Here is a 23,302-nt window from a genome sequence, read left to right as displayed (position 1 = left end):
CAATAAATATAGTCTAGGCTTTTCATAAATAAGATACCTCGAAAAGCATGCCATTATTACCTTTTGCCTTTATGACTGTGGTAATGCAGTATGGCATGGACTCCACAGACAATGGAAATGTTGGGGAGCCATAGTGATCCATGATCGAGCACAACCTTCCAAAACCCATGAAGATTGGTAAGATGAGGGTCCAGGACATGCACATCCCTCTCAAGAGCAAACCAGATGTGCTCAATGAGATTGAGATCAGGGCTCCTTGGGGGCCAGGGAACATTTTCACATCTGTCGAGTGCTCGTTGAACCAGTCAGCCATAATTTGAGAGTGATGGACTGGGGCATTATTTTGTTGCACAGGCCGCCTGCAGGGTGATGAGGCAAACAAAGGGGTGAACATGGTCTGCCAGCAGGCGACTGTAACGTTCGCCAGTGAGAAACATTGTCTGATGTACCAGGGGTCCCATTTCATCCCAACTGTAGTCCCTATACAAGGATACCACCATCACTGGTCTCAACTGTACCCACTGAGCAAGTGGCTGTGGGTTTTGGGTCACATAGCTATCAGCTTGCATTCGGGAAGTAGCCTGTTCGAACCCCCACTGTCGGGAGCCCTGAATATGGTTTTCCGTGGTTTCCCATTTTCGCACCAGGCAAATGCCAGAGTTGTACCTTAATTAAGACCATGGCCCCTTCCTTCCTGCTCCTAGCCGTTTTATATCACACCATTACCCAAACACCTATCTGCATTGGTGCGACGTAAAGCAAATAGCAAATAAAATTTTAAAATCAACTGTGCCCTGCTGGCAAGACTGATACATTGGCTCATTCTGGCAACAACACACTCATACCCGGTCATTGGCGTGTACGAACTGGTACTTTGATTTATCTGTCCAGGTAACTTTTTTTTCCATACTTTGATTGTCCAATGGCAGTATTCTTTTGCCCGTGTTAGTCATCGTGCCTTGTGATAGGTTCTGGGGCTCGTGGGACGCTTGCTTTTGCAGTCCATATAGAGAAGGTAGTTCTGGATGGTGTGGATGCTCACACCTCTTTGTCCAGCACTGAATGAATGAGCGATCTGCTACAATGAGACTCGTCTATCTGTTCTAACGGCCCGAGACCCCAGTCATCAACGCGTAAAGCTGGAGAAATCAACTATAGTAGAGGAATGAGTTATCATATGAACAGCAGAAGTGGGATATTTCTATCATATTACTGGAAAGAACGGAAAATGTCAGAAATCTCGAGAACAAATTTTCATGGATTACTATTACTGCTTAGCCCAAATACTGTAGGTTTGATGTTGGAACTGGTCCTTGGTCGAGACATGTAGTAGACATGTAGACATGTCTTTGACATTCAATAGATACACCGACATCTTAACCGCATTTTTAATGGACTGAACTTCGAAGTCATCAGACTTAGAAACTGTATTTATTTCATAGAAATACAAGGTGTACAACTTTGCTTCCGCCGTTTTGTCCCCAACATTGGAGGCTTTAATGAAACAGATTACTTATACATGTATCATTCAAAGTAGTGTCCATCGCTGGCCACGACTTTCTCCCATCTTTTGGGCAGTGTTCGAATCCCGTGTCGTCGTGTTGCAAAATCACTTTATCGTGCCTCTCGCTGTATTGCAGCCGTTTGTCTTTCAACGCTCTGCTCAAACGCATTAATTGCGTTCGATAACGAGCACCTTTGATTGTTTCACAGGGTTTTAACACCTCATAGTACAAGACTCCGAGCTGGTCCCACCAAATGCAGAGCATGATCTTGGAGCCGTGAATATTCGGTTTTGCCGTCGACGTTGAAGCAGGATATCCCCATGATTGCTTGCATTTAGTGTTATCGTAATGAACCCATTTTTCTTCCCCGTTCAACGCCTCTTGGTTTCAACTCATATGGGAACCAAGTTCCTTCTTTCTGAATCATGCCCATGGTCTTGAGGCATTTTGAAATGGCTTGCTGTGTCACTCCCACTGATCGTCCCAGTTCTTCTTGAGTTTGATGTGAGTCTTCACTCAGCAATGTCTCCAATTCTGCATCTTCGAAAAACTTTCTCTCTTCCACCACTATGCCGGTCTTCGACGTTAAAATCACCGTTCTTGAAGCGTTGAAACCACTCACACGACACGTTCTTCCACTAATAGCATCCTCACCATACGTACGTGAGAGCATTCGATGAGACTCAGCCGCTGTTTTCTTCATATTGAAACAAAACAGTAACACCTCACGCAAATGCCGAGGATTTGGCTTGTACACTGCTATGCTCAATCAAGAACAACTTTATGATGCAGACACACATCAACTAAGTTTGAATGGGCTTATGTTGACCAAGGTCCAAACTAACTGCCTGACGTCTGCGATCTGTTTCGTTCAACCGCTACATACCGTTGTCGCCATCCATTGGCAAACGGCGGAAGCAAAGTTGTACACCTTGTATAACTGAAGGAAACTCTGGATCATTAAACTTACTATCAGGTGTATATAATCAAGTAACTCCAATAGAGTACAATTATCATCTTCATTGGAGAAACCTTTTTTTTTTTTTTTCCTATTGGCTTTACGTCGCTCCGACGGCGACGATGGGACAGGAAAGGGCTAGGACTGGGAAGGAAGCGGCCATGGCCTTAATTAAGGTACATCCCCAGCATTTGCCTGGTGTGAAAATGGGAAACCACGGAAAACCATCTTCAGGGCTGCCGACAGTGGGGCTCGAACCCACTATTTCCCGAATACTGGATACTGGCCGCACTTAAGCGACTGCAGCTATCGAGCTCGGTGAGAAACCCTTCTAAACGGAAGTCGGGCCATACTCCTGATGCCTGAAGGTTGGGAACCACACGTGCTGGAAAACTAAACTTTACAGCATGGCTGTTGCTACATAAAATGTAACAGACAGAAGCACATTCACACAACATAATGTGAACTCAAAAAGTAGCAACATAAAGAAAACAAAAGTAATAAAATTGATGACTCATTAAGCAAACAATCATGGTTTGAGACATTACAAGTTGTCCTGTGAAAAACAGGTCTGGTTTCCTGGAAGAGACAGGGCTGATACAATGTTGACATCTCTGAGATACACTAACTGATATCTTGACTGAGCAGCTAGAACAACTGTACCCACTTTAAATCCAAGGTTCAGAATTTCCATAGATTTTATCTTCAAATTCAGAAGAATAAAAAAACGCTGATAATTGTTATCTGATCACTATGGACCCTTCTTTCTCCGAATGGGTTTTTCACAAATTCTTATAAATTGTAAGGTAGATACATTATAATTAATTTTTGAATGTCTATTGCAAGATTTGCGAATGTTTTACAGCCACAACATGTCATGAATTTTATTCATTAAACCATTATTTTACAAATTCTGATGTAATTCAAGATTTATTTTTGCAAATTCTTTATGCAAGTTTGCACAAATTTTGCAATGAAAACCACAATATATCACAAGACATCAGCCAATCAATGAAATGCAATCAATATATTTTGATATCTACATACTGATTACAGATATTTTGCAGTTCAAAATATCAAAATTGATTCATACACAATCTAAAACTCTTATGTATGTACCAGGAGCCTATACTGTGTGATCAGACAATCTGAATTTAAAAAAAGTAATTTATTTCAAAAATTAAGATCCCAGAAGGAAATCATAATTCAATTTCACCAAAAGCTCCTTAGACCTTTTCAATTGTAAAATAACCCATTTTCTGCCCTAGTGTGGCAGTGGGCTTTTCAGTTATTTATTTATTTATTTATTTATTTATTTATTTATTTATTTATTTATTTATTTATTTATTTATTTATTTATTTATTTATTTATTTATTTATTTTCGCATGTATAAATATACCTGGGTGTAACTTAGAATACAATGCATTTCAATATTTCATATTATCAAAAGACTTTCAGAATACTGTATTAAAATGTACTAAATCTTTTCAATAAGCTCCTTGCATAAACGTTATGACTGGAACAATGTCAATCAATCAATCAATCAATCAATCAATCAATCAATCAATCAATCAATCAATCAATCAATCAATCAATCAATCAATCAATCCTGATCTGCATTTAGGACAGTTGCCCAGATGGCAGATTCCCTACCTGTTGTTTTCCTAGCCTTTTCTTGAATGATTTCAATGAAATTGCAAATTTGTTGAACATCTCCCTTGGTAAGTTATTCCAATCACTAACTGCCCTTCCTATTAACAAATATTTGCCCCAATTTGTCCTCTTGAATTCCAACTTTATCTTCATATTATGATCTTTCCTACTTTTAAAGACACCACTCAAATGTATGCGTCTACTAATGTCATTCCACGCCATCTCTCCACTGACGGCTCGGAACATACCACTTATAAATGGTCCGTTATTTACTCATTCGCGACAAATATTTCAGGTTTCCTATAGGAATCAACTTCTATAACATACCACTTAGTCGAGCAACTCTTCTTCTTTCTCCCAAGTCTTCCCAGCCCAAACTTTGCAACATTTTTGTAACGCTACTCTTTTGTCGGAAATCGCCCAAAACAAATCAAGCTGCTTTTCTTTGGATTTTTTCCAGTTCTTAAATTAAGTAATCCTGGTGAGGGTATCAATCATACACTGGAACCATACTCTAGCTGGGATCTTACCAGACACTTGTATGCCCCATCCTTTACATGCTTACTACAAACCCCAAACACCCTCATAACGATGTGCAGAGTTCTGTACCTTTTATTTACAATCCCATTTATGTGATTACCCCAATGATGATCTTTCCTTATAATAGCACCTAGGTACTTACAGTGATCCTCATAAGAACTTTCACCCCATCAATGCAGTAATTAAAACCGATCATTTAAGAAAAGGCTAGGAAAACAACAGATAGGGAATCTGCCACCTGGGCGACTGCCCTAAATGCAGATCAGTAGTGATTGATTGATTGATTGATTGATTGATTGATTGATTGATTGATTGAGAGGACTTTTCCTATTTGTGAAACTCACAACCTGACTTAACCCCGTTTATCAACATACCATTGCCTGCTATCCGTCTCACAACATTATCGAGGTCATTTTGCCGTTGCTCACTATCTTGTAACTTGTTTATTACTCTATACACAGTAACATCATCCGCAAAACCTTATCTCCGATTCCATTTCTTTACTCATATCATTTATATATATATATAAGAAAACAAAGATCCAATAATACTGCCTTGAGGAATTCCCCTCTTAATTATCACAGGGTCAGATAAAGCTTCGCCTACTCTAATTCTCTGAGATCTATTTTCTAGAAATATAGCAACCCATTCAGTCACTCTTTTCTCTAGTCCAATTGCACTCATTTTTTCCAATAGTCTCGCATGATCCACCCTATCAAAAGCCTTAGACAGGTCAATCGCGACAAAGTTCATTTGACCTCCTGAATCCAGGATGTCTGCTATATCTTGCTGGGATCCTACAAGTTGAGCTTCAGTGGAATAACCTTTCCCAAACCCGAACTGTCTTGTATCAAACCAGTTATTAATTTCGGAAACATGTCCTATATAATAAAAAAGAATGCTTTTCCAAAGCTTACATGCAATGCATGTCAAACTGATTGGTCTGTAATTTTCAGTTTTTTTTCAAACTTTGTTGTCCTTTATTGTAAGTAGTATTTAATCCAAAATATTTTGGCATTTTGTATATTTCTATATTCTCTCTCTGCCATGTACAGCTGTGGTGAGGTAGTGTGTGCTGAGTGCACTGTGCCCCCTGGTAAAGGCTATATCAAGTTTGTTACTTTCAATTTTCTGTCACAGTCTCTTCCTTGGCTTTTGTAATATAAATGTGATTGAGGTATGAGCGATGCTAATAAGGCCATTCCTTATGCAGCCTGTCCCTGTGATGCATGGAAGTGTTGTTCGTCGGGTCGGCTGGTGTATGCATTTCAGTAGGTTTGGCAAACAGATATACATCAGCACCTTCTGCCCTGGCGAGGAAAGCAACACGAAGCTACATCACTCACTTGCCTTGTACGCCTCTTCAGTGACAACTAGGCTACTTATGACAGCTGATTGTGGATATTCTGAAGTTCCAACCAACCTTGGACTGAGGATTCAACATACTAATGCTTTATGCCAAAAGAGTTCATTTCTAAGCAGAATTGTTTGCGTAGCAAAGTGATTTTTCTAGAATTCCTGGGCACACTCATTACTATTATTAGTATCATTATTGCTATTAGGCCTATCTAGGCTTATGATATTTAGATATATACTTCATGATCCATTTTAAAGTTACCTCAGCTTATGTGACAACTTCATTTACCACTTTATGCCTTCTTATCTCTTTTTACCACATTTTCCACTGCTTTCATTCACCACTATCTGCGGTCCCTTCCAATTGCTTTAGCGTAGGTTAGTTCTGGTGCCTTTGAACACAAGTTTCTGTAGGGTACACCTACTCAGAAGAAAAATTCATATTTGGAATAAGTCAGGAAGCACCTTACAAGTGTTCTAGAGTTATTCATGAATTTCGGCAACATTTTTCAGCATTTTCCTGCTAGAGACTACATGATCATCAGTTCAATGAATTTCAAGTGCATGACTGTTCTATGATACTGCACACTTCATGGTCTCTTTCCGAGTATGAGCAGGATTGCATGTAAAATAGTTTCTACAATTTGATTTCAGCATTTTTCTGAAGCGAGTTTAAGAGGAAAATCACACTCAGTATGACATCTGAAAAGTTGTTGTGAGGATTAAAACCAAGCCATCTCATGGTACTTGACAATGTTTATGGAGAACTCCAACTGAACCGAGTTGGCAGGTCTGCAGTATCTGTAATACCTGGTGAAATCAAGGATATAAATTTTCATGATAGAAACCCAACTAATACAGAGTGCAAAACTTCAATATAGCAACAACAGTATATTCACAGATACTAATGTTATTTTTTTTAATGTTCTTTTTTAATGCTGAATATACCGGTACACAGGTTGTTCAGTAAGTAATGCAACGAGCCATCTCGTATGTGTATTGTTCCTTCTATCTTTATAATTTCCTACCAAACCACTGCTTCCCCTGACAACCATTAGACTGCACCTCATACTAGCTGTAAGATGCCATAACTGGCAGAAAAGTGGTCAAACACTGAGATATGTAGGGTGTTCTGATTTCTGTATTTAAAAAGCATACAATGCATAAAAAGCTACAAGAAAACTACCCGAGTTGCTGTGCGCAGTACACCAACTTATGTCCACCTTTTTGCATAATTAGTGAAGTATCAGGTGAAACCAACAATGCAGTTCATTGAGCAGTCATGTTCTGACATCAGGCTGTCGACTGTCAGTTTTTCTATTCTGAGAAAGATGCCTTGGTTAGACAAATATGGGGGTTATGTATAAGGATAACCTATATTAATTCCGAACTACAGTATGTATTACATTTGTACATACACGTGAGTAAATTTATGCAATACAAGTTTTTGTTACCTTACTTATTGAATAACCCTCATTTGATATGTGCTGCATATTTAGACCAATAAAAGTATAATTGCTACCACAAGCTACTGCATTTTAATTCCATACCTAAAAACCTTAAATAGGACAGTAAACACCAAACACTGGGCCCTCACAGAAAAGTAATGAATATTTATGCTAATGGGCATGTGATAATCTTTATCTTAATCATTGCAAGGTAACTCAAGTTTGGACACAGAAAGAGAGAGAGAGAGAATGCACTGGCTGCACGACACAGTAGAAGCAACGTGACATGAATTCTTACCCCCTTGTTCATCCAACATCACTAGCGTTTTCATTCCGACTTCGTGGCTCTACAAAAACAGTAACAGGGCATCAACAAGAGTGGGGACAGCTCAACCTGACCCAACCAACAAAATCCTACCCAACAACACAACTAGGGATGGCACACATGTCAAAAATCCATATCAAAAGCCGAGTTTTCAAAAGGCAAAATGAACAAACTGTATGAATGTCAACATACAAACTGAATAAAGTCCTACTTTTGATTAAGTCATCAAAATGTCGAAAGAAATGTTTATTTTTATTTGAAAAATTTGAAAGAACCTATTACTTCACATGGTTTATACAGCACGAACAGCTCCATTTGCCGGAATTAGTGATATAGATTTTTTGTCATGAACAGAAAATTTATTAGGTGGCATCCCTAGCTAAAAAATAAAATTATGAACTATACAAACATGCAAAAAAAAAGAAAGAAAAAGGGAAAGGTTAAAAAGTAAACAAAACCAAAATAAGGAAGAAAATGTTGTTATGAAAATAAATGAAATCTACAAAACTATAAACACAACCAAAAGATTAGTAACAAAAGAACAATGACTGAAGGGCACAGTTAGAAAGGATCCATGCACGCCAAGGAACATCCACAAAGTTCCATGAGGTTATCTCTGCACCGCTGGCCACAACCACTACTGTACTCTCTACCGCTACCACTACCACTAACCGCTACCCGCTACCGGCGGTCTATGGGCGCCGCGGCTGGCTGCAGCACTGCTGTGGGAATACACATCACAGTCCGGTCCAAACAGAAAGCAGAGATTGTAAGACCAATGAGGTTAATGAAACCACCCATGTGCCTGGTTATCTGCACGGTGCACTCCTAGAAGAAGTTAAGATGGGTTAGTGGGTCCCAAGGCTAGCACTCACACCTCTATTGGTACGACTACTGATATGACCAATCACTGCAATGCCTTACCCCCTTGATGACTCAATAACTTGAGAGTCTGTCCGCCGGCTTCTTGACTCTACAGTGGCAGAGAAAAATAACAGAAAACAGTAACAACAAAAGTTTGGAAAATAAACTAACACACACAGTCAGATGAAGGGAAAAATTAAACAATATCCTACAAACAAAACAAATGGTACAAAACTAAGGATAAACAGAAAACAAAGAAGCAGACACTGCTGAAAGCAGGAAATTGAAATGGAGATTTCAACATGATTGCTACAGAGCTAAACCCTCTGCTCAAATTGATGGGAGGTGTTGTAGGGTAGGACTTGTGGGCACACAGAAGTCCAGGTGCACCGTTCCATTCTTTTATGGTGGAGCTCATACACACACATTCCATAGTAAGTTAAAACATTTGCCAACTTATCTTCAAAGATGAATTCAGGCAACTTAAGGCAGCTCTTTTACAGGGGACAGTTACCAATTACCATAAGATACTTAAATCATTATATTTTAGAAATATTTAGTAAGAAGTATAAGATGCAAGAGTAAGAACGGAAAAAAAAAAAAAATTGAAATGTAGGAAAGAACTCTGTCATTCTGAAATTTTATATGGAATTCCAATGGGTTAGATGCTCATGGCTGCTTATAAGGCTCAGACATTAGACTACCTGTAGAGAAAGATATTTTGTTACTATACCATGTCTGGTGAAATGTGTGGTTAATGTCCAACAAATATTTATCTTTCTGAAATATAAAAATGAAGTTCTACTATTTGGATGAATATAAAAGTTGGGAACAGCCTTTTAAACTCCAAAAATAATTAGAGTAATGAATGAGATCAATGATGGTGTACAGAAGTAGAAATCTGCGAAAACCCACAGGACAGTGCACCTGGACAGGCCAAAGAGCGTACGCACATCAACATTCGCCGAGCCTCTCCACCATGACCAAGCTGAGTCGCAGGAGTAGAAGGAGGATAGGCTGAACCAAGTACCGCCACGTTGCCCAATATCAAGCGTATGATAGCTTTCCAAAACATCAACCACCTCACACTAGAATTATATAGAATTTATGTACAGTTTAAGATACAGTACAATCATGCAGAATAAGAAAAAGGAACATAACAGTCTCAATGTACATTTTTAACACAATGTCTTGTGGGTGAAGGGATCATGAACTGTTTATGTTTTACTTCACAGTTTTTAGTGTGCATTAAAAAACATGAGTTAGTAGTATGCACAACAGGAGATGAGGATGTGAATATTAATAGCATGTATCAGCTACTAAGAAGGATATGACTTCCTTAAGACTTATATTACAAATGCTGAATCATGTATATAATTTAGGGCACAAGAGGTGAGGTACTTTGAGATGACCATGAAGGGGATGTATATCCAAGCAAATCTATTTTATATATCATTACCATATTGGTATGTTCTGCAGTATCCTGAAAGGTGGCTATGTTGTTCATGGTAGGAGCTCACAGCAGAAAGTACAATGCATACCTGATTATAGGTTATCTGTTATTTCCATGTTTCACATTTTTGATCACACGAGATACATGCACATCACCACGTGGCTCAAAATAATTTAATTATGTGTTAAATTCTACTGAAAAAAAAAAGTCTAGAATGATCATATGCTTTTTGATAATGCATAATTTTAGTGTTCAAAAACAATGTATTCTTTAAGAGGATAATCATGTTCTACACTTCAAGTACCTGGGTCAATGGAGACTATTTGTTACCAATGAACAGTAATACTCTCCCATTTTCAGTAATAATAATAATAATAATAATAATAATAATAATAATAATAATAATAATAATAATAATAATAATAATAATAATAATAATAATAATAATATTTACGTCCTACTAGCTGCTTTTACGGTTCTTTGAGATGCTGAGTTGTCAGAATTTAGTCCTACAGGAGCCTTATATGTGCCAGCAAATCTACCAACACAAGGCTGACATATTTGAGCACTTTCAAATACCACTGGACTGAGCCAGGATCAAACCTCCCAGGTTGGGGTCAGAAGGCTAGCGCCTCAACTGTCTGAGCCACTCAGCCCGGCACCCATTTTCAAGAATTTGTAATTATTTGATTGGTTAAGGAACTGAAATCCTCATTTCACCGATACTATTATTATCATCAGCATCTCTTGAAAAGACCATCTTTTTGCATCTCTTATGCTCCAGATTCATAACTTTTGATGATACCATCAGGAAAACATGAACCGATATTTCTTCAAAGACTGATCAACATTAAGAAAGAAGTGAAATATGAGTTTCATTTTTAACTACACCTGTGGTCATAAAACTAGTAACAAGTACATATAAAATTATCCAATGGTATTAAGCAAGTCTCTAAGTTCCTAGATTTTAGTGTAAATTAGTTAGCAATTTATTATGTCATTACTATTGCATCATTTTCCATCTATTTCTGAACCATGATTAGTAACACCTGCCATAACTCGTTTACTCAATCTTTTATTTTTCAACAGCAGAACTTCCGTCTCAATAATTCATATGCAATGAACGTCCAACATCTGAGTAAAATAAATTTACCAGAGTTCATCAGCAGGAATCATGATTCTGCATGAAAATAGCAAAGAAACATGGAAGATTATAGCTAATTTAAAGAAATATATATCTCCAATAGATCAAATGTGGCAAAATTGTACTACACTGATAAAGTGAAGAGAAACAGGTTTTTGCATGTCTGATGACCAATAAAGGATGGTCTGAAATGGAGATTCTGACAAGATTGAAAAAGCACTGAATCGTGTTCTAAAACTGATGTGCAAGAGGATGTACGGACAGAGTATTAAAGCGTGCCAAGCATTCCACAGGAGCAGGGACTATGAGCTAAAATTCTGATCACATTTTCTTGTGTACCATATAGCATCCTATAGGAGCTGTAAGTAAGGTCTGAAGCTTTTGATGATGACGACGTTGTGTGATGTACAACTAAATCTTGCAAAGTTGTTGAATTTTCTTCTCTTTACAGAATACCTAAGCAGGTACACACACATGAACATTCACCGAGTGCCTCTACCATGAACAATCTTAGCTGGAGGAGGTAGTAAAGGATAGGCTGAACCAAGTACCGCCAAGTAGCCCAACATTAAGTGTACATCAACACCTCACAGTATAATTATATAGAATAAATATATATACAAAATTTAAAATACAGCACAAACATGCAAAAAAAAAAAAAAAGAAACAATACTTTTACTGTACAATTTTTTCATACACTGACATGTCAGAGATGGGAGTCCTGATGCGATTGCTTTAATTTAAAGTTTGAAAGTTTATTTAAGAGACAGAGGGGTGGACTGGGATAAAGAGTGTATATAAATAACCAGCCATAGTGTTGGTTACAAGTATCTGTATGCTGAGGCTGCGTTGAACTACGCTACTTACGGTTGTATGGCTGCGTGTGAACTTAACCTAGGACAAAGATTGTTCATAAAGCTCACAAAAGAAACTGTTATTAACCTAAGCAGTTTGTCATAATACAGACAGCATGTTAGTGTTTTGCAATACTTCACAATGGGCATGCAACAATGTGAATGCTGATGTTGATGGCTGCTCACTGAGATGGGCATGTTATGTCATGATGTGTTATGTATGTCGGCCTATGAAATGCTTTTGCAAGCTGACATTTTATTTAGGGGGTTAATATCAAATTAAGCACCACAGTGTATTTAAATGCCGAATACATGGCATAATTTAGGTTAAATAATAAATAAATGGTAATCAACTTACATAACACTTTATGAACACACCTCTGCATGTTAAATACCAACCAAAGTAAACATTTTAAGCAAAAATGTTTACATGAACACAATCTTAACAACAACAGTCGATGGTTAAAAAAAAAAAGTGACTTGAAATGATGAAGTTAAGAGCATAATATTTTAAATAATAAACTGTGTGCCTACATAAAAGATTATGTAATCACTTTACATGTAACAGAAATAACAGTTGATTATTAATTTGCAGATATTATGAATCATAATTACAATAAAATCTGAAGAAAAACACAGACAAAAGTTGGAAGTCACCTCAAGAGACACAAGGGCAAATGGTCCTATAAGGTGAGCAATAATATTGTCAGCATAATTCTTCAAAATTTACCAATGTGATTTCTTAAGAAAAGTAATTGTTAAAGTTATTATTTTTATCCTCCAAACATTAAAAAGATCTAGTTTTAGACAAATTCAATATAAATGCTATTTTGGTCAACTTGCAGTCCTCTATTACTGATTTTTCTACTGCATCAAGATGTGTTCAAGAGTTGGTATAGCAGTCTTAGTAGTTCTGAATACAGGTAAGTGTCCCCAGCTGTGTCACTAAGTGCTGATACAAGGCTTAGGAACATGGAATCAGGCACGAGCACCACAGCACGAGTCATATGAGTGACTAGGTTGGGTAAGGAGTAACCCAGCCTCAATCACTTTACCATAATGCAACGTGAGCCCCACTGCAAAATACCATGCTTCTTGGCCTTGAGTGATTTGACTGTGGCATGACTTGTAGCCTGGCCAAAATGGAACTCTTTTCCATTAAACCGTATGAAAGCATAACAGGTTCTATCAAATTCTCCTTTAATTCAATTATGAAAAAAAAAAAAATAATAATAATTTTTAGTCCCATTTTGACCATGCACATTGTGCAGACGTCACATGCCCACCAGAGCATTGTGGAGGCAAGGGGTAGGTGTTAAGGGCTGTCAGCTCCGCCTGGAAACTCACCTCCCTGGTCGTCCAGGGCAACCAGTGTGCGGATGCCAGCTTCCTTGCTCTGAGCAGCACGAAAAGAAAGAGCCACAACCATTTAGTTCCCTATAAGCAGTTCTGGCGCATCTTAAAACAGGGAAAGGAATCAAACAATGATGACTTGTAATGTATATTCCAGCCAGTGATCCACTTAAAAATAGAGTCTGGAGGTAAGAAACATGAAAAAAGAAAAAATTACAATAATGGAATATTGAGCAGAGTTATTGGTAAAGACTGTTGTAAATTATTTTATAAGAACAGTAAATATGTATGTAATGCACATTCTTTTTGTATCTAAGAAGCTTTTACTTTATAAATGAAGTATTAAGAGTGATTAATCATTAATTTAGTGTATGGTCTGGATCCTGAAATGACAGTAATTTAAATATGTACAAGTTAAAATTGCTTTCTTGGGATTAATATCTAAGAAGGTGTCCACAGGAGAGAGAATGAACCATCAAAGGGAGTTGTATCTGGAGAAACAGAGGTTTATTTGATATTTCAGCTTTCAGAATGAGTGAATATTGATGATTAAGGATGAACACAGATTTAGAGGGTCTCTCACTAAGCAGTATAAATATATTAAATTAATGTATCTGGAATAGTACTGCACTTCACAACTACTGTTGAGCTATATTATCATATTTTGTAGGTCAGCTTAAATTAAAAGATTACCAATAGTGTCACTGTACAAAGTAGTGTTCTTTACATTCCTCTTTATGTTTGATCTAAGTGTGTTCCACCCAGCAGGACATGGTGAGGTAGTCGGCCCCTCATTGTGTCTTGAACGAGGGGAGGATCACCGGCTGGGACCAGTGGCTGCGGTGGGTACCTTAATACAACGACACCTGGCATGCAATCTTTACACCACGCACACCGAGCTGCATTGACACATCCAACGTACGTACAGTAACAAGACAGTGAAAACAGCTGCACAGAGAAAGACCAAACAAAAATAAAACAAAAAGTAGAACAACAGCCACTAGACAGGAGCAGAGCGAGAGGGTAATCTTGATACACACCTACACAGAAAGAGAGCCACAGTCAGAACATGAAAAGAACACAAGCTGCGAGCTGGCACAGATAGAGAGTAAAAGAGAGAGAGAGAAAGATAGAGAGAGTAAAGCAGAGAGAGAGAGTGTACAGAGAAGGAGACCAACAGTTGTTTTGTTGTAGTAGTAGTAGTAGTAATAGTAGTAGTTATTGTTGTTGCAGATGTACAGAGGCATGCAGCTACAGCGCACTGCGGCTTACCTCCTGCTGCACACGCCCCTCTCCCCCTGCTGCTGACTGCCCAAGCTGCAATGAGCACCCAGAATAGGCCGGGCCTTTGGCCAATTTTACAACCCAGTAAAAATTATATAACAACTGCAGAGCACAAACATACTTAAGTAGTTTCAAAAGCACAGAAGATCTTCAATATTTTTATTGCAAATTTATAATAGTCACACCTAGTATTGAAACCATGGATTGCTTGGTAAAATGCCCGACCCAACTTGGGCTCATGAACACAGAACTTTTGCACTGGTAAGCTGCCCACACATAAGTCATTACCTGTGCTCCTAATCAGGAACCCTCACCCAGAAAATACACACATACATCACCACCAGTTCTTCATACGTCCAGGAATACAACATCCGAGGTATTCTACATGCTCCATTTGACTGAGCTCACAGTAGCAGCACATCAGTAATGCAAGAACAAGAAATTATGAGCAGATGTCATTCAGAAAATGTCATTTTCTACGTATTCTGTTGTGCTGAATCACTGTGGAGCCCACTGATGTCTATTTGCATTGCAGCTCACTCGCTCGCACATTCACACACTTGCACACGTACATACATGCATGTTAGATAGGGACTCTGCTGCCAGTCATCACCACCTGAAAACACCAACAAAGAGAAAACTCGGCACCAACCTGGAGCAGACAGCATCCTGCGGGAATAATCAAAAAGTATCATACGTTAGCCATTACAAAAATGTTGCGGGAGGCACTTGTTGTCCTGGCTTCACATCAAAATGCACACACAACACACAGACATGACAGATAGGTGAACATCAAACACAGAAGACTTTGGTGCCATTGAAACAGAACATCTAGACAGGAAAAAGAGAGAGTGTCACTCTTAGAGTTTAAGGAGGTAGCCAGAAAAGAAAGAGAAAGAATGAAAGAAAGAGACAGAAGTGGTATTTATTGTGAAAGTAGTACACAAGTCCTGTGCAGTACAAAAACAAACTTGAGACAGGCAGATGCAGATTAACTATTGTTGATATGTAATGTAACTACAGTATGAATCTACATGTAGCAGCCACCACTGTCCATCTGATGTAAATGATCTCTGCTGTATTATGATTTATCCTGTCTGACAAGGCTCCATACATAATGAAGAAAGAATATCTGTATGATGAAAATATACAATCATGTTTATTAAATATTTTCTAGCTACATTTCATCAACAAAATTGGATAATTAATTAGAAAAAATAATCTTATACAATGGACCACCACCACCGCCACCACCACCACCATCTCAGATACTTTCATTTTCTCCCCAAGGCACATTACTCACCTCTACTGCACAAGACACTGTAAGCAATGTATTCATAAATTCGTTTTGCAAATCTAGCATCAGAAATAGGAATGGTGCACCATATATTAACTAAATTCAATACCATGAGTTGGTCGGCCCTGCAGTGTAGGGGTAACATGCCTGCCCAGAGGCCCGGAGTTCGATTCCGGGCAAGGTCAAGGATTTTTAGCTTGATCTGAGGGCTGGTTCGAGGTCCACTCGGCCTACATGATTTCAGTTAAGGAGCTATCTGATGGCGAGATGGCACCCCCACCCCCACCCATCTAGAAAGCCAAGTATAATGGCCGAGAGGATTCGTCCTGCCGAAAACACGACACCTCAAAATCTGCAGGCCTTCGGGCTGAGCAGCCATCACTTGGAGCTGTTGCACCATGAGAGTTAGTTATACAGATTTGACTGAAGATGATAGTGAAAGAATAAGGGAGCCCCCAAACTCTAATTATCTCACCTTGGAAATTCTGATGAATGGCATTCACAGTAAACTGTGCTCTGTATGCCATGGTTATTTTTATGAGCACTAGACTGGATGAAACAAAGGCTTGTATTAACATATCACAAGTTAACATCCATTTCCTGCAGAAACCACCAGTATGACTTGTTGTAAGAGCTCTACCAAAATCATCAATTTGACAAAGAAATGTAAGCTACCGAAAGAATATTAATACGTGTCTGCCTATTATGCAAAAATGAACATCGACATACTTTGGAAGACACACTGAATAAAATTATAAAGTGGGTATCAAGTAACAGATCTCAAAAAATTGTACCAAAGCAATGATCACTGGATCTGGTCAGCTCACTATTCAAAACCTATTCCTTGAAAAAGAAGAACAATTACAATCTACTAATGGTAATACATTTTCACAAGCTGATCAATGAACCACCAGAACTTGAAGCTGATGGATGCTCATTGAGAGGAAGACCCAAGCCTTTCTATTTTCTAATCTAAATCCTATTTCAAGGATTCTGAACCCTGAAGTCTGCTTTTGGTCATAGAGGATGGTGGCCAGCATTAAAAACACTAATAGCAACACTCCCTCTGACACAACATAAAAATTACCTATCCTACATCATATTACCAAATATTTTATAGCTTCACAAGAATACAGAAAAAAATCTAAAAACCTACTGCATAAAAGGATATTAAATCAAATATCTGACATATATGCTGATTAAAACTCAACATTTCACATGCACTTTGCATGTAGAAACTGTAATCACTCCAAAGTAACAAAGTTAATCTGTTATGTTAGCATACGTTAGCATCCAAAACAAAAGTCCAGAAGAGTTCAAAATATAATTCAAATAAACCTGATTTGAGCAGTACAATGTGAAGATGTGTCTTTGTTTAAAGTAACCTGACATACTATGAACAACAGGTAGGTAGTAAACTGTTTCTTCCTTAATCTTCAGAAGTACTCACTTTTTCATTTCCTACATAACTCTGTCACAGTACATAAATCAAGCCATTTACTGACTAGCTGCTTATGCTATGAACCAAAAATTTTATATTGCAGATGGAGAAAGGTAGACTGCCTGTCACAAGCTCCACTGATACATATTAGCTTGGTCCAACATGCTTGCTTGGCAACATCAGCTTCACTTTTAACATGCAGTGCAACGTTTAGTTCACCTTGGATTCAGTTTCAGTGCACAATATCAAAACATAATCCAATGTATCAAAGAAGACCTTGCCAAATATATTTATCAAAGTTTGAAGCAACTGGAAATAACAATTTGCTTGCTTTAAATCTCTAGGAACTCTATTTCCAAAAAGAAACTAAGAACAATCCTACTACAACTAAGCCATTAAAACATATTAAATATATCAGTGGAAATGGAGCATTGCACTCAGTCAGAGATGACTAAAAATACCGGGCGAGTCCGCTGCCCCTGACTTTTTCTGTTGCCAGTGGTGTGATGGTCGATTCTCCTTTGCAATTATACCAAGCTACAGTCACCTTTAAAGCACTTACCAAGTTATCACAGCACGACCTTTGCTGAAACAAGTATGCCACAGGTATTTACACAATGCATCAAACTGTCATATGGTTATAATGTAAAAAGTACGTGCTTTCGAGTGGATATGAAATTAATGTTAAAAGCAATGACATACTGATAGAAAACTTGTGAGAGTTTGTGAAGCGGGAAGTAGTTTTATACCAAGTCTGCTTTTTAATAAGCTCGAGGCAACAGTCACTGTGATGTAATGGACTAAGATGGTACCACGTCTGTTTGGATGGCGAGTTCAAAACTCACTGTAACCAAATAATTTCTTTTTGTATCATGAGCTTCGGAAGGATTAAACACAAGGCCGACTGTGCGGCATTCAACAAATAGCACGCAATGTTTGCAAAGAAATAAAGACATGCAACATCCGACCCTCCTGATGTGCCACAGGGCAGACAGCATGGAGCACAATGTTCCTTGAACTCCCGTTGCCTCATGCCATGGACTGTGGCTTAATACAGTATTACTCCTGAATGGATGTGATAACCCAAAGCAACTGAACACTAATTGTTTGCCAGTATCAAGTAGCGGATTAGGTTTACTTATCAGCATACTGGATACATTAGCGTCCACAGAACACAGACTGCGAAGTCGGTTAACTCGGGTAGAATAGGCACGGACCAATATGCCACATTATAAGGTTGACTAGAATATGAAATTAATGCTAAAAACAAGAGTTCACTGATGGAGAAAATATGAGTGAATTAGAGAATCAGAAGTATATGGACGTCAAGTACGTTTTCTGGAGAACACGTAGGAAGCATTACTGTGGTGCCACAGACTAAACACAGGCGTGCTGATGCTTGTGACGTTGGTAAGTGGGTTCAAATTCTATGGGCGCTAAATATTTTTATTCACATTTTAAGCTTTGAGGATCAAATACAAGGCCATTCGTGCCATACGCGACCAATAGCATGCAGCATGCGTGTTCAATATGTACTGGCCTGATACTTGGTGTAGTTTAGCAGTGCTAGTCATTTCTTCCTTATGTATTCAACATGTGAGCATGTTGACATGCTCCTCATCTACGGTGAAGCAAGACGGAATGCACAGGAAGCACAGCACCAGTACCACAAAAGATTTCCACACAGACAACCACTCGCAAACACCTTTAGGAGGGTGGAGTGACCTTTGCATATAACTTTGTTACTTTACTGAACAGTTCCTGTTAGAGAGACACCAGTTACGTCCAGTGGAACTGTTGAGATAATTTTGGACACTTTCTGGGGGAATCCTCACACAAGTACCCAGGCAGTAGCACAACAAGCCAACATCAGCCAATCGTCTGTTGTACGGATCTTGCACTCCAGTTTCTTTTGTACACATCACCTGCAGCCACATCAAGAGCTCCACAGACAAGATTTCAAAACTCGTATGATTTCTGTGGGTGGATACCGACGCATGTGGCAAATAATCCTGCGTTTGTATCTCACATTTTGTTTTCGGGCGAGTAACAATTTTGTAACAATGGCTCTGTGAATCGTCGTCATATGCACTACTGGAGTGTTGAAAATCCCCACTCGATAAAACAACCACATAAGCAGCCCTGATGACCTAGAACAGTGAATTAATAAATAAATAAATAAATAAATAAATAAAGAAAGAAAGAAAGAAAGAAAGAAAGAAAGAAAGAAAGAAAATAAACCCATGACGTGAAGGTATTCGGATACATTAACTATGTGGATGATTCTCGAAGTACAACATGTGAATAAAATTATCAAGTGGGATTCGAACTCGCCTACCAACTGCAGTTGTATTAGCAGCACCCCAGTTAACCCTTGACATGGCGGCAACTCCAGTCAGCAGTTTACCGGAAGGCATACTAGATGGACTACTTCCACTTCACAAACGTGCACACGTTTTCTATCAGTATGCCTACTGAAAGCTTATAATTGGCACATACTTTTTAAATAACTGTATGACAGTTAGTGACGCATTGTGTAAATACCTGTAGCATATATGTTTTTGCAAAGGTGATGGTGCAGTAAATGATAAAGGCGGCTGTTGCTTGGTGTACGGCGAAGGAGATTAGACCATCACATCAACACTGACGTTCGTAGGGATACCTAACAACAGAAAAAGTCAGGCACAGCGGACTCACCCGGTATATGGAACTTGGCCCAAAATACTGCCATATGTGAGGTGAGGAAATATTAAAAAACTGAACGAAATAATAGTATACATGTAAGAACGGAAAAGTATAGTGCCATTAATTATGAAAAAGTACTATGTTTAGATTACAGACTGTGTTATCTTAAAAAAGTACCTATTGTCTGCTATAGAATGCTGGTGAGAAGGTGTACCATTTTGTAAAGAGAACTCCACACACACTCAAATGTGCAACTGTCTGATGATATGCATGTTTGAAATGAGAACATACAGTGGTTACACAGTGGATCCAGGAAGGCTTCAGTACTTACAGACTTGGCACAGGTCCATATAGAAGGACAATGCCATGCGAAGTCTGATAATATGAGTTGACTATGTTTGTAAGATATTATAAGTAGAATTTTGTAAACAATATAAATTTATTAAGGATGATGTGTGTGTTTAATAGAAAAAATTATTAGCGTAAATTGTATAATATTGTATTCTAGGAAAATTTTATTCGTCTCCTGTTAATTTAAAATTTAGTGCTTGACAATAATGTATTTTAGTGTACCATTTGCCACCGAGGTAGACACCTCATTTGCAAATAAAGAGATTTTGATTTTGATTTTGATTTGAATTCTTTTTGTTTAACGTCGCACTAACTTATCAAAGGATTTTGGCAACGTAAGGAAGGGGAAAGGGCTACGACTGAGAAGGTAGCAGCCGTGACCTTAATTAAGATGTAGCCCCAGCATTTGCCTGGTGTGAAAATGGGCAACCACAGAAAATCATCTTCAGGGCTGCCGATGGTGGAATTTGAACCAAGTATCTCAAAAAGACAAGCTCACAGCTGCATGACCCTAACTGCAAAGCCAACCTGCTCGATTTGGCCTAATTGTGTGGATGATGGTTGCTGAAAGATAGGAGGCAACTGTGCCATTGGATCTTCATATGGTGCGTTTCATTAACTACAGACAGCTAAGCCAGTGACACAACCGAAACATGAATGGTAGACACTGGAATTAAGTTATGAACTGAAAGTCTGTCAGAGGCAAACTGATAATCGGCAACATGTCTGCTGCCATGCTGATGAATAGCTCCATCCTGCTGCGATCGGTGGAGCACCATATAGCTCCGATTTCTGGTGTAATGGTTTGGGGAGTGGGAGAGGGCAGAATCAGATATGATAATAAGATCAAGGTATGAGGTTGTCGAAAGCACAAGGACTACTGGCTAGAATGTGGATAGGGTGGTATACGCTGTTGCTGTAACCTACATTTCTGAAATAATATGCACCAGTACACAATGCACGCCGTGATGGCAAATATACCGATCAATGGACACAGTCAGTCTTCTGAATGGTATACCTGGTCACAGTAATGGGAAAAGTACAAGGAAGAAGTTTTTAGGCTGGATTACAATTACTTGAGAAATAATTTATTCAATTACAATTATAAATTACTTCAGCAAGTTATCAGTAAAATTACAATTATTTCACAGAATGCCATTTTTAAGGATATCACTGACTTTTCTGTTCCTTGTTCTGCATGGGTCTGGAATGATAAAGTCTGCAAGGATAATGAAATTACTTAATTCTGTTCTTTCAGCATAGAGACACTAAGTGGCTGGCTATCATCAGTGGGTGATGTGATACCTCGGAAATTTGAAATGATCTTTTTCCATCATTTTTATTTTAGCAAGTTACTTTTAGCATTTCTAATAATTTGCCATTTACTTTACAATGCAATTGCTCCTCAAAATTCTCATCGCGAAGCCTTGACCTCTTTGAGGGAAAGTACATCTTGCATGTATTGAAGACACCCTACAGTGGCACTTGAAGGAATACCTGGGTTTAATTTTAAGAACATCCCCAGCAGTGACGGATATTGTAAGATAAGTCTGATGTCACTGGAATTAGCACCTCATAGAGTAGTACTAGTGAATGAAGCTACTGGTTCTGCTGCAGTAGAACTGCTTATCTCTTAATGGCCCACCTTTCCAATACTATATTATGCAATGTTTACATTACATTTTTAACATAGGAACCAGTTTTGGCCTTGGCTGGCCATCATCAGCCATAATACAAAATTGTACAAACACTGTCGGCAGCCCTGAAGATGGTTTTCCATGGTTTCCAATTTTCACACCAGGCGAATGCTGGGGCTGTACCTTAATTAAGGCCACAGCCGCTTCCTTCCCATTCCTAGGCCTTTCCTATCCCATCGTCGCCATAAGACATATCTGTGTCGGTGCAATGAAAAGCAAATAGCTAAACACATTTAATGACTAAAACAAAGTACAGGGTCGATCCATAAGTTCATGCAGTATTCTTTTGGTTGCGGCGTGAAGGGATTGCTCATCGTTATTCCGTTGTTTTAACCGAGTTTGGAGTTTGTGTGTGGTGAAACACACGTTTTCTTGATTGTGAACATATTATTTTTGTATATTTCAGACAAACTGATATGGAAAGTCAAGTTGAGAAAAGTGAGCATTTCAGATACATTTTACTCTTAGAGTTTAACCGAGGATCCAGTGCAGCAGGAGCTGCGAGAACAATTTGTGAAGAGTACGGGAATGGAGCAATTGCTGAAAGAATAGCACAAAAATAGTTTTCCTGCTTTCGAGCAGGACAGTTTGACTTGTTTGATGATCCACGTTCTGAAAGACCTTCAGATTTTGACAAAAATCACTCGAATGAGTTGCTTCACGAGAATCCTCATCAAACAATGCGGGAAATGGTGCAAGTTTTTGAATGTGATCAGTCAACTATTGTACGCCATTTGCATTCGATGGGTAAGGTACAGAAATTGGTTATATGGGTACCACATGCGCTAAGTGGCAGTAAAGCATTCCTTTCAAACATTGTCACCGATGACGAGAAATGGTGCCTGTATGTCAACATGAAGAAAAGGAAACAAGGATAGTGCCCATCCACAGAAAATCATATTGTGTGTTTGGTGGAACAAAGATGGTATTCTTCACCTCAAACTTCTTCTGAAAAACATAACGATTAACTCTGCTGTGTATAGTGACCAGCTAAGACGGCTTGCCATTGCTATCGACAACAAATGACAAAGACAACAACCAGTTTTATTGCTCCATGATAACGCTCATCTGCATTCGGCGCAATTGACCAATG

At 38.6% G+C, this 23,302-nt stretch overlaps 1 protein-coding gene across 7 annotated transcripts in view; it reads right to left on the bottom strand.

Annotated features, from left to right (window-relative positions):
* Snap25 (Synaptosomal-associated protein 25kDa) overlaps positions 1–23,302 on the bottom strand; it is a 475,798-nt gene that overhangs the window by 87,772 nt on the left and 364,724 nt on the right. For 5 of the 7 annotated variants that reach the window (XM_067140191.2, XM_067140196.2, XM_067140192.2 and 2 more), the window contains one exon: positions 8,711–8,759. In XM_067140191.2, coding sequence (XP_066996292.1) covers positions 8,711–8,759 — 49 coding nt within the window. Of the gene's footprint in view, positions 1–7,759; positions 7,809–8,710; positions 8,760–13,448; positions 13,498–23,302 lie in introns of all 7 variants that reach the window. The other 2 variants (XM_067140197.2, XM_067140193.2) reach the window with 2 other exon arrangements.

Source organism: Anabrus simplex, chromosome 2, assembly GCF_040414725.1.
Source record: "Anabrus simplex isolate iqAnaSimp1 chromosome 2, ASM4041472v1, whole genome shotgun sequence".
NCBI lineage: Eukaryota > Metazoa > Arthropoda > Insecta > Orthoptera > Tettigoniidae > Anabrus > Anabrus simplex.
This window is presented reverse-complemented; position numbering and strand designations above follow the sequence as displayed.